We start from the raw sequence: 12,880 nt of genomic DNA on the forward strand, positions 1-12,880 counted from the left end.
CACACACACACACACACACACACACACACACACACACACACACACACACGCTCATATGTTCAGGAACACATTTATTGCTGGCTCTGTTTACTCTGACCTATATAGGCAGTCATCAGTCGCTCCCGTCTGGCAGGAATGCTCACACTGATGTGACTTTACACCTCAGTGACTTTGACACGGAGAAGAAGAGATAGCAAGGAAGAGAGGCGAAGGATCAGACAGACAAAACAAACTGTAACTTGACATAAAAGGAAAGAATCAAAAAAACATTGACTTCACAATGGGTCCATTTCAGGAGAGTATTTGAGGCTACGGAGTTGCCTGACACAGGCTGTTTTCCTGTGTGCTGTAGTCGTCCCCCAGTGCGGTGTGGCATCAGGAGGAAAAGGGTGTCTACTTTTCTGCTGACGGTCTCTGGAGTGCAAAGCAGTTGGTGTCAGAATGTTTTATTATACATTGAATCATTAAAGAAGACCCAGTTTTCAGTCTCTGAGGTGATATTCTGTTGTAATATGTCAGTATGTGACATTTCAACAAAGGCAGGGAGAATTTAATGTAAGATACATTATTCATTTACTATAAACCATACATATGAACAACACTTAGATTTTCCATATTTTCATGAGGTAAATACATTTATTTACAAAAGAAATCTTTGTCAGATCGTAACAGGCGCATATAGTTAAGTTCTGTGTATAAAAATAGCTGTAATTCAGTTAATGCAGTTCTTTGTTAAACCCCTTGAATCAGAGTTGGAAAAACTGCACATCGCTTACAACTTGTTTGATTTAAAATCCAGTGTAGGGGGTTCACAGAGGAAAAGTTTGTTGTTTAGATATTTTTGTGGCTGTTCTTCAAAAAGTTGGAGGATTGAAATAGCAACCCTGACTCATGATAGAGGTGTCATCCGGCCACATGCTTTGGCATCTCTAATTCCAATTTAAACCCTCGGCCAATTACCGAACACCCCAAACTAGTGTTTTTCAGAAAAAGAGCTATTAGTAGTTTCACACAATCATTTCATCCATGGTTGGAAAAGTGAGTGAGACGTGAGAAAAAAGTCAGGGGGGGAAGAAGAAGGTGAAAAAGAGAAACCGAGAAAGATGCAGCAGATGAGACAAACGCAGCGAGCATGAATATGTGAGGATGCTGCAGACAAGGTGGCAGCCTGAAAACGTCCAGACAGCAGTTTAGGTCTGTCGATTTATTTATTTAACTGCAATAAAAATGTTATAAGAATTCTATATTATCTTTTAGGTTTAGCATTAGGAGTAAAACAGTTTCTCGTGCAGCTGTTTTCTACATTATGCTCCATATACACTACATTACATTGCAATTTTTCAATACGGTTGCTCTTAATTACATCATAATCTCACAATTTATTCATATCCTCCTGGCAACAGAGTTAAAGCAGGTGAAAGAAGCCAGACACTTTATTAGGTATACGTTGTTTTTGCTGGGTTTTGACTCCTTTTTTCCTTCAGAAACGCCTTTGTGAGACATTACTCTGACATTTTGGTTCATGGAGACGTGACAGCATCACACAGTTGCTGCAGATTTATTGGCTGCACAGCCATGATGTGAATCTCTCATATCACCACATCTCAGAGGTGCTCTGTTGGAATGAGGGTTGGTGACTGTACAGTGTCAAACCAGTTTGAGATGATTTGAACTTTGTGACATTGTGCATCACTCTGCTGTAAGCAGCCATCAGCAAATGATTACACTGTGGTCTTAAAGAGATGGACATGGTCAACAACGATACTCAGGTAGGCTGTGGCGTTGAAACGATGCTAAATTATCGGGATCAGGATTTGTTATAGGGATACCAAAGAATTCACATATTCAAGGTTTTCATATAACTGCATTTTCTCACATGCCTCTACAGTCATGGCATTTCAATACTGAATTTAGCTCACAATTCACTGTGATCACGTGAAAGGTGCTGTTTATATTGCACCGTAGGATGCTCATGTAAACCCCAAGGCTGCTCATTAATATCCTCAGTGAATGAAACCATCCACAGCACAGGCACATACAGTACCAAGAAATGCTTTCAAAAACAGACCACTAAAGCAAGGTCTGATGTGCGCTGATCTGCTCCACAGCACACACATCCCTCAGAGGGATACAGCAGCAGCGGCACAGCAAATATTCATGTAGCTGTAAGAGTGTTGGTCGTGAGGGTGGTACTGTGCATTGTACTGCACGTCTGTGCATGAAGAGCAAGGGTTATAGGGGCATAGGTTGGTACTTGTGTGCATTTGCACACAAGTACCAACTTGTGTGCAAACTTGTGTGTCTGTGGTGAGCAGAGTAGCCTTGAATAGCTAGCAGTCTGATCCAGAACTGTCATGTAGCATTAGGACTAATGGGAGAGCGATGTCTGCAGCAATGCCCGTGCACAAGCGCACATACACATGCAAAATATACTCAGAAACACAGGCTCTTCAGGTCACGAGCAGAGGTGCATAAATGAATACACACATGCTGACAAATTATAAAATCTAAACACTTAACATGTTTAAACGTCTAAAAGAAAGAACAAAATATTTTTTCTCCTGCCCTCTTTCACTCATGATCAGTGAATCAGCTCTCCCAGCTGCAGGGCTTGGTACAACGAGCAAAATATAAAGCAGGAAGAGAGCACAGACTCTCCATCACTGCCTGGCAGAATGAGTGAAAACTTAATGCAGGTATCAGGTTTTTTTCCAAACACTAAGGTAGAAGAGCATACAGATTTGGTGGAAATCTGAAGATCTAAACTTACCGCGGTGGTTCGGAGTCACGGTGGTTACCAAGGTCACGGTGCCTGAAACTGTGTTTGTCCGCCGGTGTTGTTGCAGACAGGCGATGGGTGGCAAGGGCAGAAAGTCACAGCAGCACCACATTAGTGCAGCTCTCTGCAGATGGCCTGAAACTGATCTGTACAGTCTGTTACTGATTTTTTATTTTCCTTGTTTTCTCTTTCTGCTTGTCTTAATCTCGCCGAATCTCAACTTTCTCCCTGACTCCTCTGCCATCTTGCGCCTTTTACCATCTCTTTCTCCAACTTCAACGTCGTAATGATTGCTAATAAAATAAATCATGTTTTATAGTATTTTAATCACATGAGACACAGCAACAATTTTCCCCTTTTTAGACTATGGGTATCTACATATTTGATTTCATAACTAATGAGCACAAAACATCCTGTATCTAATTGTACGTATGCCATCTGGAGCTCTTTTTTTAATCGATCCCTCCCCTTTTTCTCGCTCCCTCTTTCTGTCTCTCTTCCTCTCTGTTTTCATTCCAATGATACAAGCCGACATGAGGCTGCAGATCTCCTTGCTACATTGACCTGATGTGTCTTCATTCTTTCCACGCTTAAACCGCTTATTGCACACAACAAGGGAGTCTGGGAGGTCAAATCTCAGTGACACAGTGGAACAAATGTGCCTCGTCACAATAGGTCCTTCTGTGATGTGCTGGCTGGCATTAACCTAATTTACTATTTTAGCTAAAACTGCTCCCTTTTAGTAAATGGGTAGAATTTTATAATTAAGATTTGATGAGAAAACAAAAATGAGTTTTGGGGGTTTTTTTGGTAAATGTTCATAGAGCTTCTGTTTACAAGGATAAGGACTGATTCCTTTTTCATACATATTGAATGACTTCAGCAGTGGAAGTGCAAACCTTAAGTGAAACAGAGTGAATTTGTTGGCAGTTGTTTAGTTAGAACGAAGGTAGGGATGTTTCCTGCAGGGAGAAGGATTTGAACAGACAGGCTCAGGGATTTTACCAGGAGGTTTCCTCTTACTGTGGAGTCTTTGACCCTTGAGCTCATTAAAACACTGAAGCATGATCAGGGAAATGGTCTTTTCCCTACTGCACCTTCCTGCCCTCTCACCATAGCACAAAAGAAAGCCAAGGATTAAAGCTTATCACTTTTCACCTTCTCATAGCACCGTGCTTCATGCCTCCTTAAACATGCACATATTCATCATTTAAACATTATTCAGTTTGACATTGATTTTTGGGAACGAGCAAACATTTCGAAACTATTTGATTGGAGGCATCCGTTCATTTAAAAACACAGTGCAGTATTTTTGTTTTTTTGCCATATTTGAGTGGTTATCAGCAAGTGTAGACGACATAGAACAAGATGGTGAAATGGTAATATGGTGAAATTAGTCAAACCACCTACTTTGGGAATTAGCACCTTAGCAGTGACAAAGAAAGAGTGAGAAATGGCTCAGAAAGGTCAACAGTATGCATATTTTCTCAGATTCATCGAACACTTGAAATGGAAGAGGAGAGAAAACAAGAGGCCAAGTAGTATGTAGGCGGCATTGAGCCCTTATATAAAAACAACTGTGTTACATTAGCTAGTCATAACTATCACCATGGTTGGTGATGACCTTCTTAGGTCTAGCGAGAATCTGTTAAACAGCTGAAAGTGCAACGTTGACAAAAGAAAAACAAGATGTTAATGAAAGTAAAGAAAGTAGAGCTGCAACAGTAAATATATAACAACATAAACTTCACCCTTCCTGGCTACCTTAAGTCGTTGTCTTCACTTCTTTCACTGCTGCAGCTGCTTAATCAACCTTGTTTTTCATCAACTTTACTTTTCAACTCCTCTCATATGGCACCTCCTCTCACCTTTTGTAGAAACTGAGTCAGGACAGCACCGCTGACCGTGTTGTACTTCAGTCTGGATAGAGTTGTTTCTCAACCCATATTCACCACTGTTCACCACATTCACTATTTCTGACCTAATCAATGGCATTGATCTCTGATGTATGCTGTGAGGGAGTCCTGCTGACTTTCCAGAACACTGCAATGCCATTAAATATACATTACTGCATAAAAATCCTATGTTCACTAAAGTGTTCCTGAGAGAATTTTAATCAAATAAGTTATGGATAGATTTAAAAAACGAAAGGATACATAATTGCGAATCCCACATATTCACTTACTCGATCAATGACAGTTCATTTAATCTGCTTCACACTTTGGACACAAGAAAGGACAAGTGACTCCATACAGCTCCTGGAAATAATAGGAAAGCACCTTATTTGCACGTTGTCCAGCCCACTGATTAAGAGTTACTACAGTACCACACAGTACCCCAGTAGGTGAGCTCCATTTTCTCCTTAATCATATGTTGTTAAGTGTGTATTTTTACCCATATTCATCTTCTTCTAATCAAATAGTTTTGGTGCCTAATCAAAATTAAGCAGTTTGTGATTAAAAAAAAGTTAGATACCTGAACTCGCCTGTCATTCCAGGTGTCAATCCAAACATCGTTGTTGGGAAAAGAGGCTTTCCTGCCAGCAGAAAACAAAAGACAAAAGACAGAATTAAGTGTAATTAAAGGCACTTTATGTACTACTGACACCTCAATCATCTGCTCCACATACGCAGTACGTCTTGAAGTTCCTCTAGTTACTCATAGGTGTGCAGCTCATATCTGTTTATTCAAAACAGCAATCATCTCCCTGAGCTGAGTAAAGCTATTTGCTTCAGCTGGCAGCTTATCTTGAGTATATGTGATAGCAGTCAACCTCTGTCCCAGGATGTTAGCTTCAGACAGCAGCAGCTACACAACATGAGTAAAATAACCCTCATCTTCACAGTCTGCAGAGTTGTGAAAACTGGGGGAATTTGCAAAACGTGTTTATAGAATTACACAACCGTGTGAAAGGTTTTGCAAGGTTTCCATGTTGTTTGCGCTACGCTCAAGATCCATTTTGGATATATCCAGAGTCAAGTATTGACGTACTAATATAAGAGGTGTTCATGTGTAAGGACTATGAAAAAATAATGACATGGCTGCTTTGTAAACACAGTACTTTATCTTTTAACAAACACTGGAAATACTCGAAAAACTGAATGTGACAGCACAGCTCACGATATTATCTTTGTGCTGTATTAATGGGTTTTTTCCTTTTTATAAAATCCAGAGCTGTAGCAACATTCACATTCATTCATATGCATGCAAGTCTATACACATGCTTGACTTTTGTGTGAGGGGAAACATGTGGAAACACTATTTGTCCAGTTGATTGTATTCAACCCTCAGGACAGCAAAATCCCATTGCAGTTCAGAGCTGGAGGGGTGTTTGTCCACCTGCGTGTGCTTGTGTAGGTATGTCGACTCCTGTGGGAAAGGCAAGGGTCATTAAAGTGATGCAGTGAAGGTTGCGATGCAAGGTTGATCTGCCTCCACCCACCTAGACAAAATGCGTCCACTATATTTGTGTGTTGCTGTACATACAGTACATACATTCTCTATTTTTTGTGTTAGTTTTCCTTTTCTCAGGTACAATATGGTGTCCAGTCTTTTTTTATGTGTTGTGGCACTAAGCTGGAGGAGTGTCCCAGGGCGGCATGTGTGAAGCAGAGGTCAGAAGTTATTCAGGAAAGCACGCAAAGCAGTACGCCAGCACTCATGTTGCACACCGAAGCTTATTTATTTACAAAGATCACCAAATCATCCTGTTTTTCGTGTTTCTCGTTTATCTGTATGTACATGAATGTGTAATCTCAATATGCCTGCGTGTTAATGTTTCATCAAACCATTGCAACGATTTGATGTGTCACTGAGTGTAAAGCTTAACTACAGTGTGTGTGTCTTCTGGGTGGCGTTACTGTGGCCAGAACAGGCGAAAGCATTAACCTTTAACCATGACAGTGTAACCCAGAGGATCTCTCTGTCATTCAAGGAAATGTCACAGTCAAAAGAAGCCTCCTAAGAGCTCCCCTTGGAGACGTATACACTCTTAGTGTTTTATGCCACAGCCTGAGCTGTAGTCTATCTTCACAAAACAAATATTTAAGTAAAATATAAATGTTGAGTGTTTTTAATATGCAAAAGTGTTTGGAAAAGTATAAAACCGTTTTCAGCTTCATCCGCTGCTACATCGTTGTATTAAAACTGCTCTTGTAGCTCTGAGCGTGTCTTATAAATTGGCGTACGAATACTGCTGTGTAATTTGTTATCAGCTTCTGTCCCACGCGCCCTGTGCTCCCTTCTTGTCACAAGATATGAGCTTCCTATCGTCTTTGTTCAGCCGTAACAAAAAAATAATTTGATTGTTGCAGGTGATTTAAAATGTAGGCGACTCAGGGTTCATGCAGCTTCTATGGCTGTGATCATATTCTTGCTTTAAACTTTACCTCGTCTCTGTCTAATTATGGTGCAAAGAGGAAAACAAGTAGACATCCAGTCTTTGAGCTTTTGATTTATTAGTAATTATTTTAAAAGCTGCTGTCAAACTTTATATTCTGTGTCTGTGTGAGTGGGTGTTGGACTTCCTCACTGGCAGAACTCAGGTGGTGAGGGTGGGCAGGTGCTTCTCCAACAGCATCACCATCAACACAGGAGCACCTCAGGGATGTGTCCTCTCGCCACTGCTCTACTCCCTCTACACTTCAGACTGTGTGGCCACCCATGGCTCCAACACCATTGTGAAGTTTGCTGACGACACAGTGGTGTTGGGTGCCATCTCCAACAACGATGAGGCGGCCTACATGGATGAAGTGAAGAATCTGGCATCGTGGTGCCAGAACAACCACCTCCAGCTGAACGTCAGCAAGACCAAGGAGCTGGTGGTGGACTTCAGAAGGGGTCAGCACAGAGACTACAAGCACATCATCATCAATGGAGCTCCAGTGGAGAGGGTGCAGTCCTTCAAGTATCTTGGTGTCCACATCTCCTCAGACCTGACATGGGCTGCCCACATTCAGGTCCAGACCAAAAAGGCTAGGCAGCGCCTGTATCACCTACGACAACTGAGAAAGTTCAGGGTCTCTCCAAAGATCCTCAGGATTTTCTATACAGGCGCTGTGGAGAGCATCCTCACACAGAACATGACATCGTGGTTTGGGAACAGCTGTGTGAAGGACCAAAAAGCTCTCCAGAGAGTGATCCGTACAGCAGAACGCTGCTGCAGGATTGCTCTCCCCAGTGTATATACTATATGTCTGTATATATATATATATAATGTTCTTCCTCTACACCCCCCCCCCAATTTTTGCACATGTCGATGAGCGTGTCAGGCTACATTTCACTGTGTGTTATACTTGTATAACTATGCATGTGACAAATAAAGAACCTTGAACCTTGAACCTATATGTATGTAGGTAGAATTTTAACTGGAATTCAGTTTGTCCTTTTTCTTTACTGCCCAGCATCTCATCAAGGATATTCTGAAAGTGCCTTTTGTGAAAAATATGTAAAAATGTAGATGTGAATTTGAGTCATTTTATATAGCAACTAAGCTGCTAATACACATTCATGCAGCTTGTATTGTAGGGACACGGATCTGCAGAAGAATAATTTTCTAATAATTACATCATCTTTATTTACATTGTTGCTGACATGTTCACAGATAATACTTATATGGTGTATAGGTTAAGGGCACAGACAAAATATCAAGTTAAATTTCTAGTTCATAAAGTGTGTACTGGAATATTTAGAGAATATTTAATAGGCTGCTGCAATGCTGTGATCTAGGTTATCATGCTTAATGATATTTTTCTTACTCTCAAACGTAATTTTTTTTTTACAAAAATAAATATTTTACCAAGATGGACGAACTTACATACCTCATCTTCTTAAAGTATAGCTGAAAATATTAGGCTGTAGAGCCTTTTATTACAGATTGTGATCAAAAATGTGGATTCAAAGTTAAGAGTATTTATAAAATTCTTCCAGCAGAAAGAATCAAATGTTATAAAAATGTGAAATTCTATCTGATAAATTTTAAACTGTGACTGAGTGACAAGGTTGAGGTTTAGTATAGAGTAAACTTCAGGGTTACAAATCTTATCCGTGCAGTTGAAAAACAGCAGGTCAGTGTTTGTCTTTGGTCTATTTTTTTTTTTTTTAAACAGAGACTTCATGTTTAAATTAAACTGAGCTAAATTTTTTGCTATTGTTTTTCCTCCACAGATCATAGCATATCAGCCATACGGTCGCTCTGTAGACTGGTGGGCATATGGAGTTCTGCTCTATGAAATGCTTGCAGGACAGGTAAGTGGTACAAACCCACATACACCTCCACAATGGAACTTTGCTGTCTACAGAAAATGCTAACACCTTCACACAGAAACAAGGTTTCTCACAGATTGCTCACACCTACATTTTTCCCACATATCTTAGAAGCAGCACGGCTCTGCTGGTGCCTAAATGAATTCAGATGGTGATGCTTAGTAAAGATCTCAACGCCAGATCATCATAAACACGTGGTATATTAATATAGACACCTTTTAATGTATTAGGTTTAGTTTTAGAGTCATATATAAATCTCTTTACGCAGTCACAATATTATGGCTTACCGTCCTTTTGTGAACAATAACTCAAATCCTAATAACATAAAACATCACATTTTTAGAGTGAAAAAGTATTTTGACATAATTCTACTCTTAAACAACACTGGTTGGTTCAAGTCTTCTTATGGTGAGCTTGTTTGTTTTACAGTACTACTGTTCTTGTTTATTTATGGATGCAGCATGGTGTGCTGCGAGGAGACATGAGTCAATATTCTTCAGGTGAACACATCAATAACATGTTGGCTGGTACAGAAGTACTTCTTTTAGAATAAGTACAAGTCAAGAGAAGGTGGACATGAAGCTTTCTGAGGAGGTTTTCATGTACTGCATCTGGAGTTACTAGTTAAGACTTTCTCTTTCCTTCAAATTATAATTTGTGTGCAAGCTAGGCCAGTAAAATTTTCTAACTTGACCCAACTTTTTTGACCCCTGATGTGTTTGGGAAGCTTAATTATCTACTGTTATGCTAATATAGCATCAGTCTGAAAATGATAATGGTCCACACGTTGGTTAAATTGTTTTAACTTAATACACTGTTTATGAATATATATAACAATTCACAGTGTGATAGTCATCAACGAATCAGTACAAAAATGACTTTAAATCACTTTAAGACATTATTGAGTCAAAGTGAAGCATCTTTAAAAAGGCCCAGAGTAAATGCAAAAGCATAATTGTATTGTTTACGTTAATCTAATTAGCTCAGAGAGCAAGTGGCTGTTAAACAATTAACAAAGACTTTATTCAGACGTTCCCTTCCTCTGTCCCTGCCTTGTGTGAAATTGGGTAAAGGGGGCATGACGCAGACAGGCTACCTCTAGTCGAAGAGGCCAGCGGAGTGGAAATGACGAATAATTCATTTTATGGACTGTCAAAACACCCACATTATGGTTACTGATGATAACAACTCAGTGAGCAGGGGAAGAGAGCTGGGTCATCCACTCCATTTTTCCCTGCAAGGTCTTCCTATGAAACTTATTCTCCACTAATAATATTTTTTCATATCTTTATTGTTCTTGTTGTCTTTATTTGTACGTAGCTCTGTTCAGTTGAACTGTTTTTTTCTGCTCTCTTTTTATTCATAAGAGAAAACTGTTGAGTTTACTTGTCTATAAAAGAAAGTACAAACCGCAAATGTTTAGAGAGCAGCAACCATTTATTTATATGTTGTATGTCCTAACACACTTAGTGTTGTCTTTTTTGACTCACAGCCTCCATTTGATGGTGAAGATGAGGATGAGTTGTTCCAGTCCATTATGGAGCACAATGTGTCCTACCCCAAGTCGATGTCCAAAGAAGCTGTCTCTATCTGCAAAGGGGTGGGTGAACTTGACAATGAAACATGATTTGCCATTCATCAGTTTTTGTGGTTTTAGCAGAAAGTCAGAAATATGTCAGTTGAGTTAAGTTTTATTTATATAGTGCCAATGTACAAGGCACTTTATATTGCAAGGAAAAGACCCTACAATAGTAGAAAGAAACCCACAGCATATGGATGACCCCCTGGGCGACAACACTTGCTAAGAGTGGGGAAAAAAACTCTCTTGTAAAGGAACAAAATGACCAGTTTGGGTAAGAGGGAAAGGACAGCTGAGGATATATGAGTCCGTTTGGTACTAAAGAAAAAAACCACAACTGTCGTTGTTTTTTAATTTTTGCTTTTAAACACATTCATAAAAACTCATTCAACTAAACATTCAATGTGAGACACGTTTATTCTCCTGTTTGGAACCGTTTCTTCTGAGAAGCTTTCACACTTTCCCTGACGAAGCTCTGCATCCTTCACTCTTCACTGAGGCTAACATAAATGAACCTCCTGGAAGAGGGCTAAAAGCTCTTACTGCTACTTCAGGTTTTGAAGAGCATTATTCGTCACTGAGCATGAGAAGTAAAGCTTAATTTTGCAGGAAGAATGAAACGTGGTCTCTTTTAAATACTGTCCAGGAACTCATCTAAAAGTCCCTTTCTTCTTCCCACTCAGTCCCCACGTCTATGGCCTATATATTATTAAAATACTGAAGAGGAATTCTAGTGGATCATTCAATATACTCATCACAAGTCAGACTGTATCACCAGGCTCATGTGCACTTGTTCCACTGGGTATGACTGTATGGAAAAAGTGTAATGTCAGACTGAATTCCCTCTTGAGCTGGTTCGTCTGTGGTGTAAATTATTCAGGGGTCCAATTTTGAAAAACAGTGAATGTTTCTAATTTACAGCCAAGGTTATCATGCATCAGGAAGCATGCTTACACACTAACACTAAAGGGTGCAGTGCCAAGAAAATGTAATAATCCCTCCCTGATTTCTTAACTTTTGCATATTTGTCACGCTCACATATTTCAGATCATCAGACACATTTTAATATTAGAATGATATTTGTGTGTGGGGAGGATTCTGTGGAGCTGGATTTGTGGAAAGGTTGGAGTCCTGTTATGTCTGACATGAAACTAACACAGTGTTTTATAAAAAGAACGTCATACCAAGAGTCAAACATGGTGGTGGTAGTGTAATGGTCTGGGATGCTTTGCTGCTTTAGGACGATTTACTGTAACTGATGGAACCATGAATTCTGCTCTCTAGCAGAAAATCCTGAAGGAGAATGTCTGTCCATCAGTTCATGGACTTAAATCAGATTGCGATGCTTTGGCATCTCCTTAAACAGGGTGTTCATGCTTGAAAAACCTCCAGTGTGGTTGAATTACAACAATTCTGCATAGAAGAGTTTGCAAAAATGTCTCCACAGTGAGATGAAAGACTCATTTCCAGTTATTGCAAACCTTTATTTGCTGTTTCAGCTCCCAAGGGTTCCAAAACCAGTTATTAGGTTTAGCAGGGAATTACTTTTTATACCGGGACATGTAGGTTTGGATAGATTTTCTTTATCTCTCCCCTAAATTAAATCATCATTTAAAAACTGTCTTTTGTACTTACTCAGGTTACCTCTGTCTAATAAATAAAATATGAATGATGATCTGGTACATATAAGGGTGACAAATATGCAACAAACTAAGAAATCAGTAAGGGGGCACAGAATATAGACTCTAGAGAGACTTTTCCTCTTTTTCTGTCAGCCTGCCATAAATACTGAGCTGTGTAATTTCAGACCAATTTTTCTACAAGTACATTTGTTAGGATGTTTTTCTTTTGTATTAGGAGTGTTTCACATTTCTCTACATCTCTGGTCCGCATATTTCACAATAATGTTACTAGGAAATGTAACTTGAGACAATGTACAGTGTTAGTATTTTAATGGAGACGTCTAACATGTGGAGCAGAGTTTAGTATTTGTTGTGTTGGCTCATTACTGGCCTTGTAGGTCACTGACCTCACAGAATGCACTAACCAGGACTGTTAGCAAGTCTGTTTCAGCAGTTATTGGTAAATAGCTTCTGGATTCCACAGAGGGGAAGTAAGTGGTACATAGGGTCAGTGCAAGTCAAGCAAGAAAAAATAGTGTGTGCCTAATTTTATTTTAGCACAAGAATGTTTGACAGCAATGACATCATAAAAAGAGTTTCTAGGACACTGAATTAAATGAAAACACAGTGAAAATC

The 12,880-nt window shown here is 39.5% G+C and overlaps 1 protein-coding gene across 2 annotated transcripts in view; it reads left to right on the forward strand.

The window, feature by feature from the left end:
* The window catches only part of prkcaa (protein kinase C, alpha, a), a 140,321-nt gene that overhangs the window by 105,522 nt on the left and 21,919 nt on the right, over window positions 1–12,880 (forward strand). For both annotated transcript variants that reach the window (XM_005736288.1, XM_005736287.1), the window contains 2 exons: window positions 8,945–9,025; window positions 10,536–10,643. In XM_005736288.1, the coding sequence (XP_005736345.1) occupies window positions 8,945–9,025; window positions 10,536–10,643 (189 nt within the window). The remainder of the gene's footprint in view (window positions 1–8,944; window positions 9,026–10,535; window positions 10,644–12,880) is intronic.

The sequence above is a fragment of the Pundamilia nyererei genome, unplaced genomic scaffold (genome assembly GCF_000239375.1).
Source record: "Pundamilia nyererei isolate P.nyererei 1_Seehausen unplaced genomic scaffold, PunNye1.0 scaffold00068, whole genome shotgun sequence".
Taxonomy (NCBI): domain Eukaryota; kingdom Metazoa; phylum Chordata; class Actinopteri; order Cichliformes; family Cichlidae; genus Pundamilia; species Pundamilia nyererei.